The sequence below is a fragment of the Biomphalaria glabrata genome, chromosome 9 (assembly GCF_947242115.1).
Source record: "Biomphalaria glabrata chromosome 9, xgBioGlab47.1, whole genome shotgun sequence".
NCBI classification, from domain to species: Eukaryota; Metazoa; Mollusca; class Gastropoda; family Planorbidae; genus Biomphalaria; species Biomphalaria glabrata.
The window spans coordinates 14,151,021-14,170,718 of record NC_074719.1 but is presented as its reverse complement, the minus strand read 5'-3'; the positions used below and the strand labels follow the sequence as shown (position 1 = coordinate 14,170,718).

Here is a 19,698-nt window from a genome sequence, read left to right as displayed (position 1 = left end):
AGCGATGTTTTAGGAAACTAAATTTTGTTTATTCACTTGAGTAAGTTTTGGTGAAAGTGCTGTCATTGCTATTAAAATGGCTTCCTGAAAACAAAAAGATCAATTAATTTACACACATGTAAAATACTTTTACACTACACAATCTGACTTAAACTTGTTTAGATAATCATGTCTGGACAGATTACAAGTTGGGAACTATCTATTAGATTATTATTTACATTGCACACGCACACACACAAAATATCTTGCATAACATTCAAAGAAAAAAAAAGTAAACCTCTTCTTTCAGACCTTGCAATCTATAAGGCAGATGATGTCATGGTCATCTATTTCTTTGGCCAACGGTTAATGAGCAGGGTGTCATGTGGCCAGCACAATGATTAACCACCTATACATGACACTACAGTCAGAAATTTCTACTGGAACTATTCTGGGTTGATATAAACTGCTTGTTTACCTAACAAGGGAGCTCAAGCTGAGCTGTGTTTGACGAGCCCTATAGAACTTTACAGAAAACCTCCCCCTACTCACAAAAGATCAGACCTGATGCACTGAGCATTCTATAGAATGAAAGATGTGCTTTACAAAACAATTTCACAAAAAATATCTATCAGAACATAAACTGAGATGTCATGAATAGAATAGTCAGAAAAGTATGATGTGATTAATTGGAAATTGTGCACAATTGAGCATCGATTATGTATGTGCATTTTTGTGTACCCCAATTGTGGAGGGGTTAAATGTCATTAGTTATCATTCTTGCCAGGTCTCTTTCCCGAGATGGTGGATGTTTGTTTTGCTCCTGTATTTAGAGCCCTCTCATAGAACAGTTTTGTTTACCCCTGCTTAGGGTGAATATTTGTACCATATACACAACTAGTTATTCATTTGGCAGCTTAACTTTTGAAGAGCAGGGCTACAAGAACTTTGCCCAATGTGTCTCTACAGAGAGTTAGCACTGAAGTTGAAGTTACAGTCTTCATAGCTGGCATTCTAGTATGAAGACACAACAGCTGGAGATGGGAGAGGGGTGGAGTTGTGCCAAATTTAATTGTATGTTGCATTTGTCCACCAATGCTTACATTATTCATTAAAACTTGTTGCCTAGAAACCATCACAGACAAGATTCAAACCTGGATCAAATTTTTTTTAGTAGGTATAGACAAAGGGTAAAAAAAATTTAATATAAAGAGATAAAGCCTAAACTGTTACATTGAATAGAAAGAAGTAACAAGCACTTCACCTCTGTACGTATAGTCCTGCTTCCTTGGTTGGGACAAACATTGAGATAATGTTGGAATATATCTCTTGGATTGTGAGACTTAACGGTGGTATCTGACTCCAGACTTGCTTCAAGACCTTTCAGACCCCCAAACACAACTATGGCATGTCTGAAATACAAATACAACAATAACATGTCTGGAATACAAACACAACTATGGCATGTCTGAAATAATAAGGCTTGTCTTAGAGTCCGAAGATTAGTGAGGAATGCAGTATTTCCAGTGGCTGCGCAGCCCCAACTGTGACCTACATATTTTGCCACATCTAGGGCAAGCATAACTAATTAATTAATTTAATAAGAGTGAGGTCCCTTTGTACTATTAAATAATTCATATAGTGTGCCAAAATATTATGGTCCACTAAACTATGTTACACATTTCTTTAGAGAAGACAAGGCATTAAGTATTACAAATGCAAAGCTAATTGATATGAAAGAAATTATGTACCCTTCCACTCTGCATTCTATAAAATGTTAATATCTGTATATTTTTGTTTATGTTACCTCACACAAGGGATGGTAGCTGACTGTATTTAAAACCGTGACAACCAAGACCACAGACAGTCCAGAGCACATACCTAACAACCAGGCAGCCGTTCAAGAAATTTTTTGGATGAAATAAATTAAAATCTAAGACATAGTTACTAACTTGAATTCTTTGAGCTCTATATCTTCAACTAATGTTCCTCTCTCTGAAGTGCCGATGATAAGATCATAACCACCCTCATAAGTGGATGCTGTGAACACTTGACTCAGACAGGATGCTAGCCTCACAGTATAGCCCCAGTAGATACCAGCAGCTTCCCTTGGTTCATTTGGTGACACAACTATACCAGTAAGATTCTTTTTATCTACAACCACAACAAGCACAAAAATAAACACAAAACAAAAAACTTTGGTTATATTAGGCCTAGTTAAAAGTTTGTGTTTTATCCCTTTAAACCCAATAGCTCCTATTTCCAGTTTGAAAAAATCTTCCCATACCCTAAACAAAGAGGGTAACTCTGAATAAGAAAATTCTTTAAAAATAAACATTTTGAAAAAACATTTAAAATCTAATACTAATAAATAAATAAACAACTTTAAAAAAAAAAGAATGATGTCGTTACAAAAAATATAGTTTTTTAATACCTTAAGAATATAAAAAGCTTCAAAAGTACTAGGTGGGGGCTTGAGGCTATGAGCCTGTTTGTTTCTATAATTCTTTACAAAATGATAAGACTGAAATGTAAAAGACATTCTGTACTGCGGTAGGAGCTATTGGATTAATGGGACTAAGATCTTCCTCTTTACAAGTCTTTGTCTAGATTGTTTATTTATATTAATAAAACTAAAACTCAATGGCCATATTACAAGGTCTTTGGGGCTCGCTAAGACCTTCCTTTAGGGAACAGTACCAGGAAAAAGAAGAAGAGGCAGACAGAAAGTGATGGGAAGACAACACAAAGGAATGGACGGGCCTGCCATTGAAAGAGGTTCTATCCAAGACAAAAGGCAGAGAGGAATGGAGAAAAATGGTCGACATCTTGCCTGGTGCCCCAACATCCAACAAACTAAGGGATAGCGGAGGTGATTGATAAAAGTGTCAATTAAATGTAGTGAAAGTTAAAGACAATATAAACAACAACTAGATCTACGCTAGACATCCATCAGTGGTGGAAGAGAACATTTCCATCCTTCAATCCATTATGGTTGAATCAATAGGGTCATCACATTATGGACCTTTCATTGATCTCCTTTCTATTTCTAGTTCATGATCTGCAGTCTTCATTAAAACAAAAACATTACATATTTTTGTCACATAATATAATGGTTAACAATTGTAACACTTGTACACTTAGATTATCATTTTAAAAAATATGATCTACTGAATAAAACAACACAGACCTAAAATAAATAATGAATGCAGAGATATAGTCCTTTTACAAATCATTTCCAACATCTCCAGAGATTTTAATATGATACATTGGAGAATACAGAGTAATCCTACACTGAAGACATAATAAACAGGTTAGAATATATCCCACCAACCATATCCACTCAACATAATGCATAGTCGAAATCTCCATATTCATAAAACGACCAAGGATAACGAAGCAGACTTTCTCCCAAAACAAGTCAACAGAACCCTCCCCCATTCATAAATGTATCCTTACAAAAATATCCAAGCCCAAAATTTAAAAATACTAATACTAATAATCAACTGAATACAACTTATTTCTGACAGTCTTACATAAATCTTAGTGACATCAAGTGCAATATTTTGAGAAGGAGTGCTCTGAGCGTGCTTTAAGCATGAAAATTGAGCTATACAAAAACATTTTTTTATTGATTAATTAGAGGCATTGCACTGGAATTTGATGGAATTTTAAAAGAAAAGAAACTCAGCATGTCTTGATTTAGTTTTTAATCTAGACAATTGGTCTTGGAAACCTGTGATCTATGAACCTAAGGATATCAAGTTTGTCAATTTCTCCAGCCAAGACTTAATGAGAGTGTCAGGTGGTCAACACAAGGACAAATTACTTTGAAATAACCCTACAAATTTCAGGTAATAAGGTCATCTGGATATACTCAACTTCAGACCATTGATTTGTGACTCAAGCACCATGCTCCTTAATAAGTAGATCACTGACACATAAAAAAACCCCACAAATTACAAAGAAAAGGTTACAAGGTAAGTCATAATAAAAAAAAAAAATAGCAACAGGAATTTTTTGTCATGTACACGTCTAGTTCTAAAGAAAAACTTTTTCAAAGAAATTCTGTTGCAATTAGCTCTTTCTTTTTTCTTTGCTAAAATTGTTTTAAAGGAATGTGTTTATACCACAGTGTTTACTATAAGGATTCAGAGGTTTTCTTCTCCCCTGAGAAAAGCTTTGGGAGTCAACCTGGAGGAAAATTCAAGAGCTGGTGTTCCTTAGGCAGCTTTCAGCACACAGTGATACATCCTAGCAGAACCTGGAATACTAGTGATTCCAAATTGTATCTGGCATTTGCAGTTTCTTTACACACAGATGCTGAAAGGGGAGAACTGCTGTATGGGAGACATCATTCCAAACATAGCTAATGTCTAGGTTTTCTACAAGATGAACCATAGTCATTCAACTGAAGGAGGTCAGCAATAATAAAAGGTGAATCCAGGAATATTGTGTTTAAAAAGCTTCCTTTTTTTTTTTTACTCTAACTGGAATCAAAAGTAAATATTTTTTTAAACTAGACTTATTATTATTTTTAAATGTCTTTTTTTTTTTTTGTATTATAATAATTTACAAAGTTACTTCTCTTTGCTTAGGAGTTAGGACAAAACATTTTAATTAAATAGTAGCGGCTACTAGCCATTGGGTTCAGACACCTTTAAAAAATTGAAATTGAAAGCACAGAACTGATCAATATGTCATATTGCAGCAACAGCTAATAGTAACTTTTTTCATAATAATTTTTGTTCCTATTTTGCAGCAACTTAGGAGAAAATTGAACAGCTTGAAATTTTTTTTTTTTTAGAATAATGGTAAGTAATGTCAGACAAAAGGTTCCCACTTGATAAAGTCAATTAACAGTGATCTCAATCACTAATCACCTGTTGTTTGTTCATTCAATTTGACTGTCACTCGCTGACCATTGGGCACTGTCATGTTGAGAATAACCTCCTAGAAGAATTAAGAGCTATCATTAGATAAATGAATTAACATTGCATTTCAATAGATTTCAGATAGAGTAAAGACAACAGCGATTTCTTTTGAGCTAAAATTGTTAAAAATTAAATGATTTAATGAGTTTCTATTAATATTTTTTTGCTTTGTACATGTAATACTGATTTTGTTTTAACACAGTTGAGTTTCAAAGTCAGACTGTATATAATTAGCTTTACTCAGATTTTGCATCCTATATGTGTAAACTACAGAGGGTTCAACTTAAAAGGCTTAATGTCCACACTGAATATATGTGAGCATTTAATCTGTAATTTAATCAGATTGAATACAGGTCTTAATTATCTATGCACAATAAATATATATTTTCATTCACAGAACATAAAATAAATGTTAGCCATTTTAATGTGTACTATCCACCAAGTAGTACAATCTATCCAGCCATAGAAATTTTATATGAAAATTTACATGACAATATTTAACCCTACCACAATGACCTATATTTGTCTTCAAGAAAATGTGATCAATTTTCTTGCAAAATCTAAATATGTGTCTATTATTTCATAACGACTGGATCTAGCCAAGTATTTGTTCCTCTCCAGTGTGATGCAAGCTCATTGAGAAATCGAGTAAGAATTTAGAAGTTTCCAAATAGTTATATGCTAGTAGATAACTTCTGTTGTTACCAAACTGACTTGTGAAAGTGATTAATTTAACACTCTATTTTGTAATGTGTTAGGAATTTTATAATGAGAGACCTCCCTTTTTGTTTTACACACACACATCTACAAGATGTTACAATTCTAGTTCAACAAAAAAAAATCATTATGCTAAATTTAAATCTGTTATCTACCCCAGAAAATTTGGGGAAATGCATTTATAGACAAGTACATTTGACTAGACCAATAAAATTATCTTATATTATACATAGAAAAAAAAAATTCCTATAAGCAGACATTTGTACACATATATTACATGGAGGTCAACACTTCAGGCAAATCTTGTAAGTTCACAAGTGTATTAGTATTAGGTTCCTATTGTTGACACAAGTTTAAAATTGCTAAATTTAAACTATTTCAATTTTCAGCTAAAATATATCATTTAATTAAATTAGCATCATTTCCAATGCTATTAGGATTTTTAAAAATGTTTTGCTAAAATTTCTGTTCAGAATGGGTTATGGTTGCAGATATATTACAGACAAGTTCTTTCTTCAACCTAGTCCAAAGTCTCCTATGATTAATAGAGGATCCAATTTCTTCTGTCTAACATTGTTGAATGGTTTATAGCAAGTAAACATTTTAAAATCTTAATTTAAAAAAAAATAAATTTGTTAATTTTTTTTTTTCAATAGAAAATTATTGAAAACAATGAAATGCTGAATTAGGCATTTTCATAAAACAATTATTTCTATTTGTTCAAAGGCACTATTTTAATGTTGTGTGAATAATTTGTTTGAAATACACAAGTACTAACAAAACAAACCTTTTTCAAACCAACATTGGCATATGATCCTGCTTCTTTCTTTGTACTGACAGGTTTGTTTAAAGTAACTCCTTCTCTATACTCACTGACGTCAGTCTCTCGCAAGTGGTGTGGAATATCTAGAGGGTTTAACAAGCCTGAAAGATTTAAAACACACAAAATATTAGTCTCTCAGTGGTTGGGAGATATCTATTGAGTTCAGGAAATCTACAAGATGCATACAATGACAGAACTTAAGATTCAAGGAGAAACCTGAAATTTAACTAGATTATAAATAAATCTTGACTATTCCTCATTCTCTATGATCAAATCTTAATCATTGTTACCTTTTGACTGTCAATCCTTAACAAGCCAGTCTCCAGTATTATGAATATTAAGTAGAAGAATAATAAAGCATATATATTTTATCTGTTTTAATTAAAGTGCTTGTGAATGTTTGGTTTTTGAGTTTTAAATGATGTTTAAAAGAACATCAATGTAAAAAAAAAACACAAAATAAAAACATTAATTATTATTTTAAATAGTGTTAGTAAACTAACTGGATATAACTGAAAGAGTTTCAAATGCTATTACTCAAGAAAGCAAAAATTTTAACAAAATAAAAAATCAGTGAATGACATAACAAGACAGACTTATCCCTTTAAGACTAACCGAGTGTCGCAGCTAGTTAGTTTTGTAGTAAAAATGTTCACAATCTAATAGAGCCAATTTCTTCAATAGGCGATGACGTCATTTGTGCTGTTTTATTTTGTGCTGTATTTTTTTTCTTCCCTTGTCACTTCGTCGTAATTTTTCATATGACATCATATTTTTCTTTTTGTACGTTTGGAGCATTCACGCCATCTTGCACTACAGAGGTAAGTTGTATCTTTTGAGTTTCTGAAATTTCCATGTGCTTTACATTACTGGACAGCCTTGGCGTTTGCCTTGGTTATATTCTTGAAGGACTATTTGACCCCTGTTTAGGGTAGAGTTATTTAATATGGATTCGGCCGTATTTGTATTTTTTAATTTGATTAGAAGAATCTATGTTCTATAGGGTTTCAAATTCCAGATTTCAGGTTTCAGTGTTCAGTCTTGGTGTTACATTGTGATGTTGTGAGTTTTGGTGCTATCCTGAACTTTTTATCTTCATCGTTGGTGAAAATTTGTCTTGACTAGAAGATACTTGTGTTTCCATTAACATTTTTATATGAAGTGAACTGAACCTATCACAGAATCTTTGTCTTGAAATGCAATATTGTTGAGAACAATATTATTGGACATCATACTATAAGGTGGTTATTTTGTTTGAAATACTATTTAATTGAACTGTACTTATGAGTTATTGATTTCAAATCATTTGTATTCATTTTTCATTCCCATTAGTCATATGTAATTTCATTGTATAAAATCATTGAATTAAATTTATAGTTCAATTATCAATCATCATACACATTGTTTATTAATTTATGTACAACTGGATGTGTATGGTGTGTCTGTTAGGCTGAACCTTGGGACTGATATATTTATTAAGTAAAAGAAATTATAATTAATTTTTTAAGAAACACACACATTGCAATTAATATTACATGTTTAATACCTAAACAATGTAATAATTATTAATTAAATAATCAAAAGTCCTGACACCGAGAACAGCAGCTCAAAGGACAGAGACAAATGTCACGAATTTGTAAAAGAGTCAACAGTGGTGACCAAAAGACTATCCCATTGGCTGGCTAGAAGTACAGATGCACGTAAAACAATGTTAAAAAAAAAACAAGATAGTTTGATGTAAAGCATGGTTTGATTAATTTTTAAATCCTCCTAAATAATTACACACTAATTCTAAAACCTTATCATATATCAACTGAAATATTGAAATGATATTGACGAAACACCAAAAATAAAATCATACCTGCATGTGAGAGATCTGGGTGAAAAGGGAAAAACTGTTTGCGTAGATACTGGGGACACTCCAGGTATTGTAAAATATGAAACAATTGTGTGTTCCCATGACCAGGTTTTTTCAAGCCACTGAAATTTGTAGTTGTAGTGTCTTGCCTGTGTAAAGTCAAAATAAGTGACTGTCAGGAAACACTTATAATGGAAATAATTCCAAAGATCTTTATACTTGTACATATAATAAATCCTTAAAACAAAAACAGGTCAAGAAATTAGTTTCATTAGTTTTATTTATTTACTTAATTTTTTTTGTGCTCACTGCTTCAAATGGAAATAGTTAACACTAGGATCAACTACAACATTTGATCAAGAAGAACAAAGAGTTGAGATTAGGCACATGGAGGATAACAATTTGATAAAAAATGTAATGAAAACTCTGAAGTGAAAACACTAAACAAACATACCCAGTATGACTCATTTCATCAAAGACAACAATTTCATCAACATTGAACACAGCTGCAGCTCGAGCAATCTACAACAATGAGAATTTTAACATTGGTATTACAAGACATCAATCTAATATAAAGTTTTAAAATACACTTAAACTAGTTAGTTTTTTTATTCATGTTTTGCACCTTTTCATGACACTGTGTCATTTTGAAATGTTGATATTGTCATGAAATGAGATATGGTCATATGAATATCTTATTAATATCTTATTTATTACAGACGTTACTTCAAAAAAGAAGATAATAAAGTCCTATGTGTACCTATGGAAAAAAAATGTATTGACAATCTAGTTGCATTATTTCTATAATAGAATGCTGGACAATTAATCAAAAGTCATTTGAATAGAAACAAAAAGCTGAAAAGCTGTAATAAAATGCATCTCATTACTACTTTTGATTTGTAAGAAACATAGTTTCAGTGGAACTTATTTGTTTTTTTCCCTTTTTAATGTCAAAATTACAGACGATTTCTTATTTGAGAAACTGAATGTTTGAACACTGTTACCTGGCCAGCAAGATATGCCCTTAGTTCTATAGACTGAGCATTATCTAATATAGATCCAGGGACAGCTATGGATACTGTATACAATCGACCACATCTCTCTCTCTTTCTCTTTGCCTCCTCTTCTGTTTTTGATTTCTGTTCTTGTTCTTTTCTTATCTGCTTCTGTCGCTCCATTTCTGCAATAAGCTTTTCTTCTCTCCATTTTCTTTTGAAGGCTTTTCCTGTAGAAATGAAAAACAATATTTTTAAACATCTATATAGCACATATTGTATAGTATGGAAATATTTAAACGCATTATGGACCACATATAGCCTATTTGGTTAACTCTATTACTATAAATCTACATTATATTGGAAAATACTTACTCTCTTTGTTACTATACTTTCCTTTCAACTGTAAAAAAAAAATAATTTTTAATTGAATAATTTTAGTTATATTTATGCCTACAATAAAGGTGTAGCTTTATTAAATTGAGAGACCATGGCTAGTCATTTTCACAATTTAAAAAATGTAGATTTATAAATGTTAATGTTATTCTTTAAAAAAAAACATGGATCATCCACAAAATGCAAAATTTTTTGCAATACATAAATTTACAACTATATACATATAGAATAATATTATAGATCTAGAGTAAAATGACATTTTCGCACACCCCCTTATTTCCGTGCACTGAACTAAATACCCCATCATCTTTGTCTCCAAGCTTGTTAATTTTGATAGCTCTGGCACAACTTCACATTGGATATGCTCTATTTTTCTAAACTTTTGACAGGTTTATTTTATTTTTTTTTTTGCAAGATAAGTTTTATTGGGTCAAAGTGACCTGGTAAGAAAATGTTTTTTTCCTTTCTCTGAAAAAAAGTAGGTTTTAGGTTAATGGGATTTTTTAGCCAAATAATGCATCAGCCAATCAAAACCCGTATAATACTCATCTATCATGGACAGGAAACTGGACTAGATTAGGTTAGACTAGCTGGCTAGGATTAGTTTGGTTAGACATGACATTGTGACATGGATGGAAGGATGTGTGTGTGGGTTGGATGGATAGATCTCTGTTTATGGCCTAGGTGGATGGAAATGTGTGGTGTGGATTGGGATAGCTGGATTGGATCTGATTGAATCAGAATGGAATGGATCAAGTCTGATCAATCAGCCTTTTTCTTTTAGTACTTGTCGCACAACTTGAACTGCATAGGCTAAATGATGTCAAGCTTTGGCTGTTTTTTTCTTTCTTTTTGGCACCTGGTTGATCAATAATTATTAGTCATCTCCTCACTTCCCCAGTGCACATGTAACTGACATCATTGATCAATAATGGTTAGCCATCTGTAACATGCTCATTGGAGGGGGACTGATGTAATGGTGTGTAAGTGTTACGTCTTGTTACACGATGAGACTCTCTTTAGAAAGACATCAACACCAAAACGTCAAAATCATATTTATATAAATAATTTAATCTCAATTTATTAGTTAAAACTGTAAATAATATTGTTATATCCCTATTGGTGGTGCGGTAGGGTTAACTGTAGGTTCAGCTGACACACGTGAACTCAGGCAAATCACTCAGATCAACTGCTGTCGATGGACAAGGGACAGTACTGCTAGTACACACAAATATGACTCGTACTATGGTCATGTGATGACAGACATTGTGTTAAAAAGGACAGTTAAGTCCAGGACAGAAAGGGCAGTAAGGACGGTGTGATACAAAGTGAGTCCTTGAAAATGTAGCTGTATGAGTCTAGAAGTAGACAGAGAGAGACTTGTAGTGTTTAGTAGGCAGTTCTATTGTGTTAAAGCTGAAGTTGGTGTTGCCAATAGTGTTTTATTGGCTGTTGATGTATTTGTCATTAAACCGCCACATTGTTACTTGTTGTCAAGTTCTTGTGTTAGATGTGTTGTGTGTTTAGCAGTGTTTACAGAAGGCCTGATTAGGAGAGAACGTAACAATATTCTGTTTATCTTCCTCCATTTTTGGTTCCCCCTCTTTTAACACGTATTTGCACAATTCCATATTCACACTAAGATACGCACGTAACAGTAAGACTATTTCTTTTTTTTTTTTTTCATGTCAAGAGAGGTAAACTAATAAATTTAGATCTATATAGATCTAGTAGTAATGGAAAATCAATCAGCCAGGTATACAGATGACCAACAATAAAAATGATGCCATGTGTTAAATCAGAGAAAAGTGATAGTCTATAGAGCACAAAATGCGGCAACAAATCAAGGACCCCTGTCTTAGTAGCAGGGAAAGTTCTCCATCTTGACCTGGTACCAATCAGGGCTAGAGAGGAGGATCCTAGCAATGGAATTGAGATGCTACAGAAGGGTCTTAGGTGTATATGTGTATATATATATATACTTACACTACTTTAAATTTTATAGAGATCTAGATTAATCTCTAATAACCTAAACTACTAGAGACTAGACAGATCTAGATCTATATCTTCATATCTATGATCTATTTCTATATCTATATAACTATATATAATATAATATACAGATCTAGTCTATAGTATGTACTACTAGATCTACATTATTATTTAATTATGTATACTCAATAGACTATCTATAGAGTATAGGTATAGAGTCTAGTGTAAGAGTAATTCTATATATTAGAATACTAACTACATCTAGATACAGTTGAATTGCATAATTTGTGATGATTTAATCAAAATTTAAATAATTAATGAATGGTTACATTAATTACTAGGAGGCATGGTGGCTGAAAAGTAACGCGCTTGGCTTGCAAACCAGGGGTCCCAGGTTTGAATCCTGGTGGAGACTGAGATTTTTAATTTCAGATCTTTGGGTGCATCTGAGTCCACCCAGCTCTAATGGGTACCTGACATTAGATGGGGTTGTTGAAAAGTAATGGCAGCACAATGGCCGGGCATTGTGTAGCTAGGTGAAAAAAACGGGAAGTGCGAAGGTAAAAAACGACAGATATTTTGGAGATTGCGTTTTTGATGTTTTTTATTTACATAGGCCGTACTTGGAAATTTATTACACTTTTGGATGAAATGTGAGAAGTTTTAAAGTTGTGTTATCAATTACTTTAGACAATGGCCTAATTAATGCTCGATTACGATTAGTTTTAAAAGTTATTTTTCATTTTTAAATTTATTATCAAAAATACCCCCTTTTTGTTTTTAGCAATACAGAGTCCAGGAAAATGCCCAAACATTAATTTTTTTTTTTCACGCTAGATATCATGCCTGGCTATAATTCTACCAAGTTTTATCGAGATATCACATGTGCATCATATCAAAACTTGAAAATACGGTTAACATTGTTGGCTATGGGATTTTACAGTTTTTGATAAAGAAATTTCATCATAGACGTAAAACCACTTCAGGCCATGTAAGTCCTAATATTCTGGATATATTCAAATAGTTTTTGTGTATTAAACACATGCACATGAATTTTAAAGCACATTTGAAAAAAAATTGCTTCAGACTATTTTGATCCCACCTTTTCAATATTTTGTTATTCTCTGCCATAACAACGCCGCCATTTTGTCCACACCCCTCTGACATTTCTTGTAACTCTAGACTCGATATATATATTTTCATTCTAAACTAGTGAAGTTCATAAATATAAATGAAATCAGATTTGTGAGCTAGAAATTTACTACTTATACTATACTAGATCTAGAGCACCTAGCTTCACTTAATACTACATTTACTATTAAATTTATTATTTAATAAGTAGATCTATCATCTATGAAACTCAATTCCAACTTTATAACTTTTGATCTGGGGGTGTGTCTTTTCGGGCTAAGCCAGCGAGATGCTCTCATTTTACTTGTTCCATGTCAACCAGTTTTAGGTCAAAATGCCACAAAAAAAAAATCATAACTTTCTAATTGTTAAACATACAGATCCAATAGAGTCATACCATTGAAAAGTTCTTTTAAAGTATTTTAATGATATATTAACGAAAAATTGTTTTTTCAAAGATAAATTTTTTATTTCACCTTCCAGTCCCTACATTGTGCTGGCCACATGCCTCAACGCACATGGACATGACACCCTTGTCCTTGACATTCTTATCAGCCGCTTTATTGTCTCAATAACTTATTGTTAACCATGCCACCATGGACAACAGAAACAAACGACCTTTACATCATCTGCCCCATAGATCACAAGGTCTAAAAGGGGAACTTTACCAATTTTTTTTTTACATTAATTACAGCTGAACTGAAATGCCTCACTGATATCTGGTGAGTCACTAGGACTCTCCGCCTCTGTCCCTCAGCCTGCCTTCAGTGGCTTCAGCATACAAACAATTAATTAATTAATATTATAATTATTAGTATTAGACATAAAAAATAATAATTAAATTAGATTTAATTACTAATTTAAATTAGAATATTTATAATTATTATATTACTATTAATTAAAGACCAACTGAAGAGGTTTTTTTCGAAATTGAGATAGCGATTGATTCAGACAGTAGATAGCATCAAAGTTAGTTCCTAAAATTGTGAGATTTTAGAAAAGCCTATTTATATTAGAAAAAGTAATTTGAAAGTGGAAAAAATAACGAGATTTGAAAATCAGCTTCAATGGCCGAAACCGGAAGTGACGTCTTGTAATGGACTGAGAAAATGTAAATAAAAATAGACATGATATACTTATCTAAATCTAGCTGTCAAAAATTTTTAAATGATACTTATCATGGAATGCACCAAAATGCCCTGAAGATAGTCTTCTACTTTTTCTAAATATATTATAGAGCAGACTATTTAATTAATATAATTATTATAGATAGATTAATAGAGAGGACTAGACTACTAACTTAGTCTTAGACTTAGACTCTTAGACTTGACTTAGACTACTAGGGGGTAGACAGTCACTTATGACTAGATCTAGATAGTAGTAGATTCTAGATCTACTATAAATTATAATAATAAACTATACTAGTATACTAAAAGTATAAGTCTTTTATAATTTTTATTATAACAAAACTAAATGGATAGATCTATCTATTTCTAGATTCTAGATCTAATTCTACTAATTCTAGCTAGGCCTTCTAACACTTTTACTAGTCACTCACTAGATCTAGTTTATATAATAATAATACTTGACTTTGACTTGTAGTAATACTAATAGAGTTTAATACTTATACTAGAGACACTAGAGTAATAGTTTATAAACTAGTAGATTTAAGTAGATCTAGAGTAATCTAGTAAACCTAAAGCCTAAGCTAAATCTATAGAATATATTTATAAAAAAGATCTAATTCTAATATAGCCCTCTACTAGCCCTTACTATACTTATTAATAAGGCTAGACCTTAGACCTAAAAAATAATAAGTCATCATTTATATTGGTAATATTAAATATGTGACATGTCTTTAAGTCTTAAACTTAAACAGGGTCGGTCCTAACGATTGCGGGGCCTTATGTGAAACTGATTGCGCAGGGCCTAGTCTGGGTGGGAATAAGGAAAATAAGTGGAAATTAAGCTTTTGTATTTTAAAAAAATTCGACTTTGAATTTTATTCAATCTTTACTAAGTACAAGATTACGATCAAATTAACTTTACTTTACGAACTTTGCAACCTAAGTAATTTATTATTATTAAGAACAATAAGAGTTAGATTTTTATGTTAGATCAGATAATCAGTATAACAATAACATATAAGATATATATATATATAACCATTAGTTCTATATATATGTATACATAATTAAGTATAAATGTTAATAAATAAAAAAATTTTTAAAAATCTATTTTACAGAAAACATATGACGTGGCATACAGACAAGTTTACTAGATGGATCTTTCATCATTTTGGAAATACAAGAAGAGTTAATATTCCCTGTTTCTATTTTGAAACAAATCACAGAAACATTCTACAATTTTATTTTATATAATAAATACCAATAAATATAAATACAAAATCACATTTTAATAGAGTTCTTCATTATACACACAACATTATTTTAGTATGTTCCTTTTCACTTGCTAGGTTTAGACAAAGCTTCGAATCAGGATTTAATATTATTATGTCATAGCCCAAAACTCCAGCAGGATGTTAGTTAATGGCAGTGGTCAATGTTTGAACCTGAGACCACAGAGAAGACAGTTCGGAGCGCAAAGCACACAACTTTCTGCGTTTCGAAACGTATTGAAATTTTGATCATTTCTATGTTATTGCAGTTTTGAATGTCCATTGCAATGATGACTTGATCTGTACAGGGGTTACATTAAAAAAAAATAAGAGTTGGATCTCATTCTTCGAATGATGCTACTTATTAGAAATTGCAAGGTGGAATAGATATTACTCATTAGAGGCCAAAAGAAAATCCACTGCCGAGGGAAGACGTAGACGTCGTAAAGAACATTTAAATTGACCACCAGCTAGGGCTGCGTAGCCATGGAAAATACTGCATTCCTCATTAATCTTTCGACTCGACTGCCAGCCTTATTTATTTAACACTTTAAATTATGAATAGCTCTGCATTTTTTAATAACTAAAATATATATATTCAGTGATTAACTGGCAATAATTGGGTTACTAAAATTTAATAAAATGAGTTGCATAACTACATCAACAGTAGCCTATATGCATTACTGAATATTATATTGATGCCACAATTTATTTTCCAGTTCCCAGAGAAAAGAAAAAAACAACAACTCCTTTTCCAGTAGGATAATCTCTTCTATTTATAGTCTAAACACAATTTAAAACTTTGTTACAGTTACAGATTAACTTGCTAACTTAACTATCTAATGATTCTATTTGTGAGATAAATGAAAATTCAATTTTTACATATAGATTTATAGAACTATTTAAGTAAGAGTGTAACAAAATCCATATTTCGTATATTAATAATAATATAGAATTGGTAGATCTAGGTCTAATTTTTGCCTGTTTTTAGAAATTTAGATCTAGTAGATCTAAATCAGACTACCTTTAAGTCTAGGTTAAGGTTAAAGCTATTTGCTAGTGTTGTACGAGGTTGTGACTCTAAAGATTCAAACTAAATATAATCGTGTACTACAATAACTACATTGAATGAGCTCAACATTGTAATTAATGTTGTTTTTTCCCCATATCTGGCCTATTTAGGGACGGCTATAGGTTAATAATCACTATTCAGTGTATAGATAGAGTATATAATTTTAAACTTTGTTTTTCTAGATCTAGGCCCAGCACCTCGATCGGATCAGTCTACATAGATCTATATAGATAGGTCTAATCTCTAAATATCCAATAGGCCTACTACTATTCCTAGATCTAGACTTCATCTAATTAAATTTAGGTCTACTTCATACATCATTAATGATCTGAGAAAAGAAGATCTAGCTCTTGATCAAAAGCAGTAGATGTAGAACTAGAATACGCCTGAAGCAGTAACATAAGCCATAAATTGCGTAACTTGACTAAAACGAATTGAGGCGCGCGGTACTGCGTGGGCTGAAACGCTGTTCGTTTGACTAGACCAAGAATAAGCCGACAAACAGTAGATCTAACATGCAAAGCCATAAATTGCGTCATTTGACCTAATTTCCCCAACTCTAACATCCACTTTTTATAAATTGGTGTGTTTTAGTCGCTTTTGTTTTCAGAAACTGGCATTCCTGTAAAAAGGAATAGGGAAATACGCTAAGCCATAAACTGAAAAATTTGACCTAATTTCCCTTAAACTACGTCATCGACCTTGGTTGTCTGGGAAATACTGATCTCGAATGGCTTCGAGATTGTGAAATTTAATAGTCCCTAAAACGCACATTAAATTGCTTGTATCTAAATAATTACAAAGAATATATGTCTAATATTTCGTATGTATGTTTTTTTAAGCATTATGAAACTAAAAAAAAGTATTACACCGGTTTCCGCGTCTGACCCCAAAACCTCTTCAGTTGGTCTTTAAGTCTATTACTACTCAATTATTTGAATTAGATTAATTTTAATTATTAGATCATCAATTAGATTAGATCTAGTTGAAATTACAAACTTGAAATAATAACGAATTTAATAAAGAAGACTTATCAAATAAAATGCTTACTTCAGACAATTGTAAAGGTGTTCTTTTATAAGATATTTCATCGCCAACTTTGTTATTAATGTTAAGTTTTACATCTTTATTTTGTTTGTAATCTGTTGCCATTCTTATTCTAAAATTGTAAACAAAATAGTGTGCTATCTACAAACATTGATCAAATGATTGTAGTCTACGTTCTAGCAGTAAAAAAACATATGCCAACTTGTCCAAGACTAAAAGTGTGCTAAAATATAGACTAGTAGATCACATTTTTTTCGTCAAAATAGCCTACTAAATTTTGCACACATATTCATAACACGATGTCAGAGTTCAACCCCAGCCCCCGAAATTCCCCCGCAGGTGACTTGGTTTGCTTTTTTTCTTTTCGGAGAGATTTTAATGTTGAACCATCACTTGGTCTTGCCCACAGTCGCTAAGGAGAATGTGAGGTTAAAACCCCGGTCCTCTCTTCAATAAAAAAAAAAAAAAAAAACTAAAGCAAATTACAATCACCAAATTCCACGAGCCTAGCTTAAAATTCAATTCAGAGGATATTGAAAATGTTTAAGTGCTATGGTTAATTTTTTTTAAACTTTAATCAAGCTTCTGGAAAAAGAGTTTATTATGAATAGTATTCATAGATAACAACGTTAAATGATCTATAGATCTAGATCTATTAGCTTAAAAAAATATTTTTAGTTGCACAATTAAAACTGGGAATTAATGTTTATCACGTGAAAATCACAGTTGAGGATTGAGTTTATAAATAATATAAATAGATCTACTTTATGCCGTCTATCAATATCATCAATCATATCTAAAAAAAAATCTAGTCTATGGTCTTATGGTTAAATGAAAGTAACATCATTTGATTAATAAACAACAGTTAATTTTTTTGCCATAAATCTAAAGACCTAGATCTATATATTATTGTGTCTCTTCAGGTCAAATTAAAAAGTCACAGGTAATAATACACAATAGATCTAAATCTTATATTGTATAATATGATAGGCCGTTTGTGTGTGTTGTGTTTTTGAGTGTGAACAGTCATCCTAATTTTATAATTTTCAAGTCAACTAGAACAGGAAGTAGAGATTTTCTTGACTATAAGACTAAGTCCAGACTATACTTAGTATACTAGTCTATAATAAAGCTCTCACTATTCTCAGTATAGTATCTTGTCTTAAGTTAGTATCGATTTAAGGTCATCTGTTACTTAGAATCTTGGAAATATCTAGAATCTTTGTCTAAAGACTAGATTCTAGATCTTTTTAGACTCCACCATATTTTGAGTTTTCTTTGTAAAATCAATTTTATAATCAATAACTTATTAACTAATCTAGATCTAATAACTAGATCTGCTAAGATCTAGATTCTATTTATTATTATTACTAATACTGATCTAGAACTAGAATCTAGATGAAATAGATCTAATCTATAACAAAAATACTAACTACTACTTTTACTAGACTAGATTGTCACTAGATCTACATCTAGATATCTACAAAGACTTGAAATACTTCATCAAAATAGTTTATAAATTATAATTATTAGTTACAATATCATAATCATGAATATGAATAGTATAGTATGAAATAGATTCTAGACACAGACTATGTATGAGTATATAGAGGTCTATAATATAACTAAATTTATAATAATAGATTAATATATATATGTCATTATAAAATAATGATTATATTTATATGATTATAATTATAGACATAGAGATTAGAGTATCATCATTATTATTAGAGTCTAGTCTATATAGTCACTAGTGGGTGTAGACCTAGGACTTAGTAGAGACTAGAGTGTACTGTAGATCTACTTACTAAATACTACTAGACTATTACTACTACTACTAGTTACTAGACTGACTTTGACTAGATCTATATATTAGTATATATTGTTATAACCCTATTCTCGATGCAAAAGGGTTAACTGTGTGTGATCAGCTGACATATGTGACACAGGCCAGTAATACAGTTTAGCGTGATATATTGAAAGGCAAGGGACAATACTGGCATGAACTTTGCACGTGAATAGCGCCCGTGTTATGGTCATCTGATCATAAGCCTTCGCAGACCAGAGACACAGTGTGTAGGAAAGCGGCAGTTCAAGACCGGAGAGCGTTGAGACCGGGACTGTTAGTCAGCCATGAAGTCAGTCCTGGTGCAGTCCTTCAGTGAAACGTACGAGTCCAGGAAGAGACAGTAGAGTTATGAGTTTAGTACAGTGATATAGTCTAACGTTGTAGCAGTTGATTGTGTTACCAATTGTGTTGTATTGGCTGTTTGATTTGACCATTATTAAAGTACCAGATTATTTGGAGCCTTGTTGTCAAGTTCTTGATGTGTTGTGTTGTATTTAGCAGTGT

General features: G+C 31.8%; 2 protein-coding genes across 2 annotated transcripts in view; one reads left to right on the top strand and one right to left on the bottom strand.

Annotated features, from left to right (window-relative positions):
* Positions 1–5: 5 nt before the first annotated feature.
* Positions 6–18,390, bottom strand: LOC106060501 (putative methyltransferase C9orf114). The gene is made up of 11 exons (XM_013218409.2): positions 18,236–18,390; positions 17,346–17,454; positions 9,682–9,709; positions 9,316–9,536; positions 8,766–8,833; positions 8,315–8,460; positions 6,418–6,554; positions 4,863–4,932; positions 1,932–2,133; positions 1,244–1,391; positions 6–84 (listed from the first exon to the last, which is right to left on the bottom strand). The coding sequence occupies exons 2-11, from the start codon at positions 17,445–17,447 to the stop codon at positions 10–12; spliced, it is 1,197 nt and encodes a 398-aa protein (XP_013073863.2). The 5' UTR covers positions 17,448–17,454; positions 18,236–18,390; the 3' UTR covers positions 6–9.
* LOC106060499 (large proline-rich protein BAG6-like) overlaps positions 18,267–19,698 on the top strand; it is a 24,097-nt gene continuing 22,665 nt past the window's right edge. The window contains exon 1 of the mRNA XM_056040260.1: positions 18,267–18,285. The gene's annotated coding sequence lies outside the window, so the exon portion shown is untranslated. The remainder of the gene's footprint in view (positions 18,286–19,698) is intronic.

Coding starts and splice junctions, on each gene's coding strand:
- LOC106060501 (XM_013218409.2), bottom strand. CDS start 17,447: ATGGCAACAGATTACAAACAAAATAAAGATGTAAAACTTAACATTAAT. Junction 6,555..8,314: donor CCCAGATCTCTCACATGCAG/GTATGATTTTAT, acceptor TAAATCTTTCAG/GCTTGTTAAACCCTCTAGAT. Junction 2,134..4,862: donor ATTGAATGAACAAACAACAG/GTGATTAGTGAT, acceptor TTGTGGTTGTAG/ATAAAAAGAATCTTACTGGT.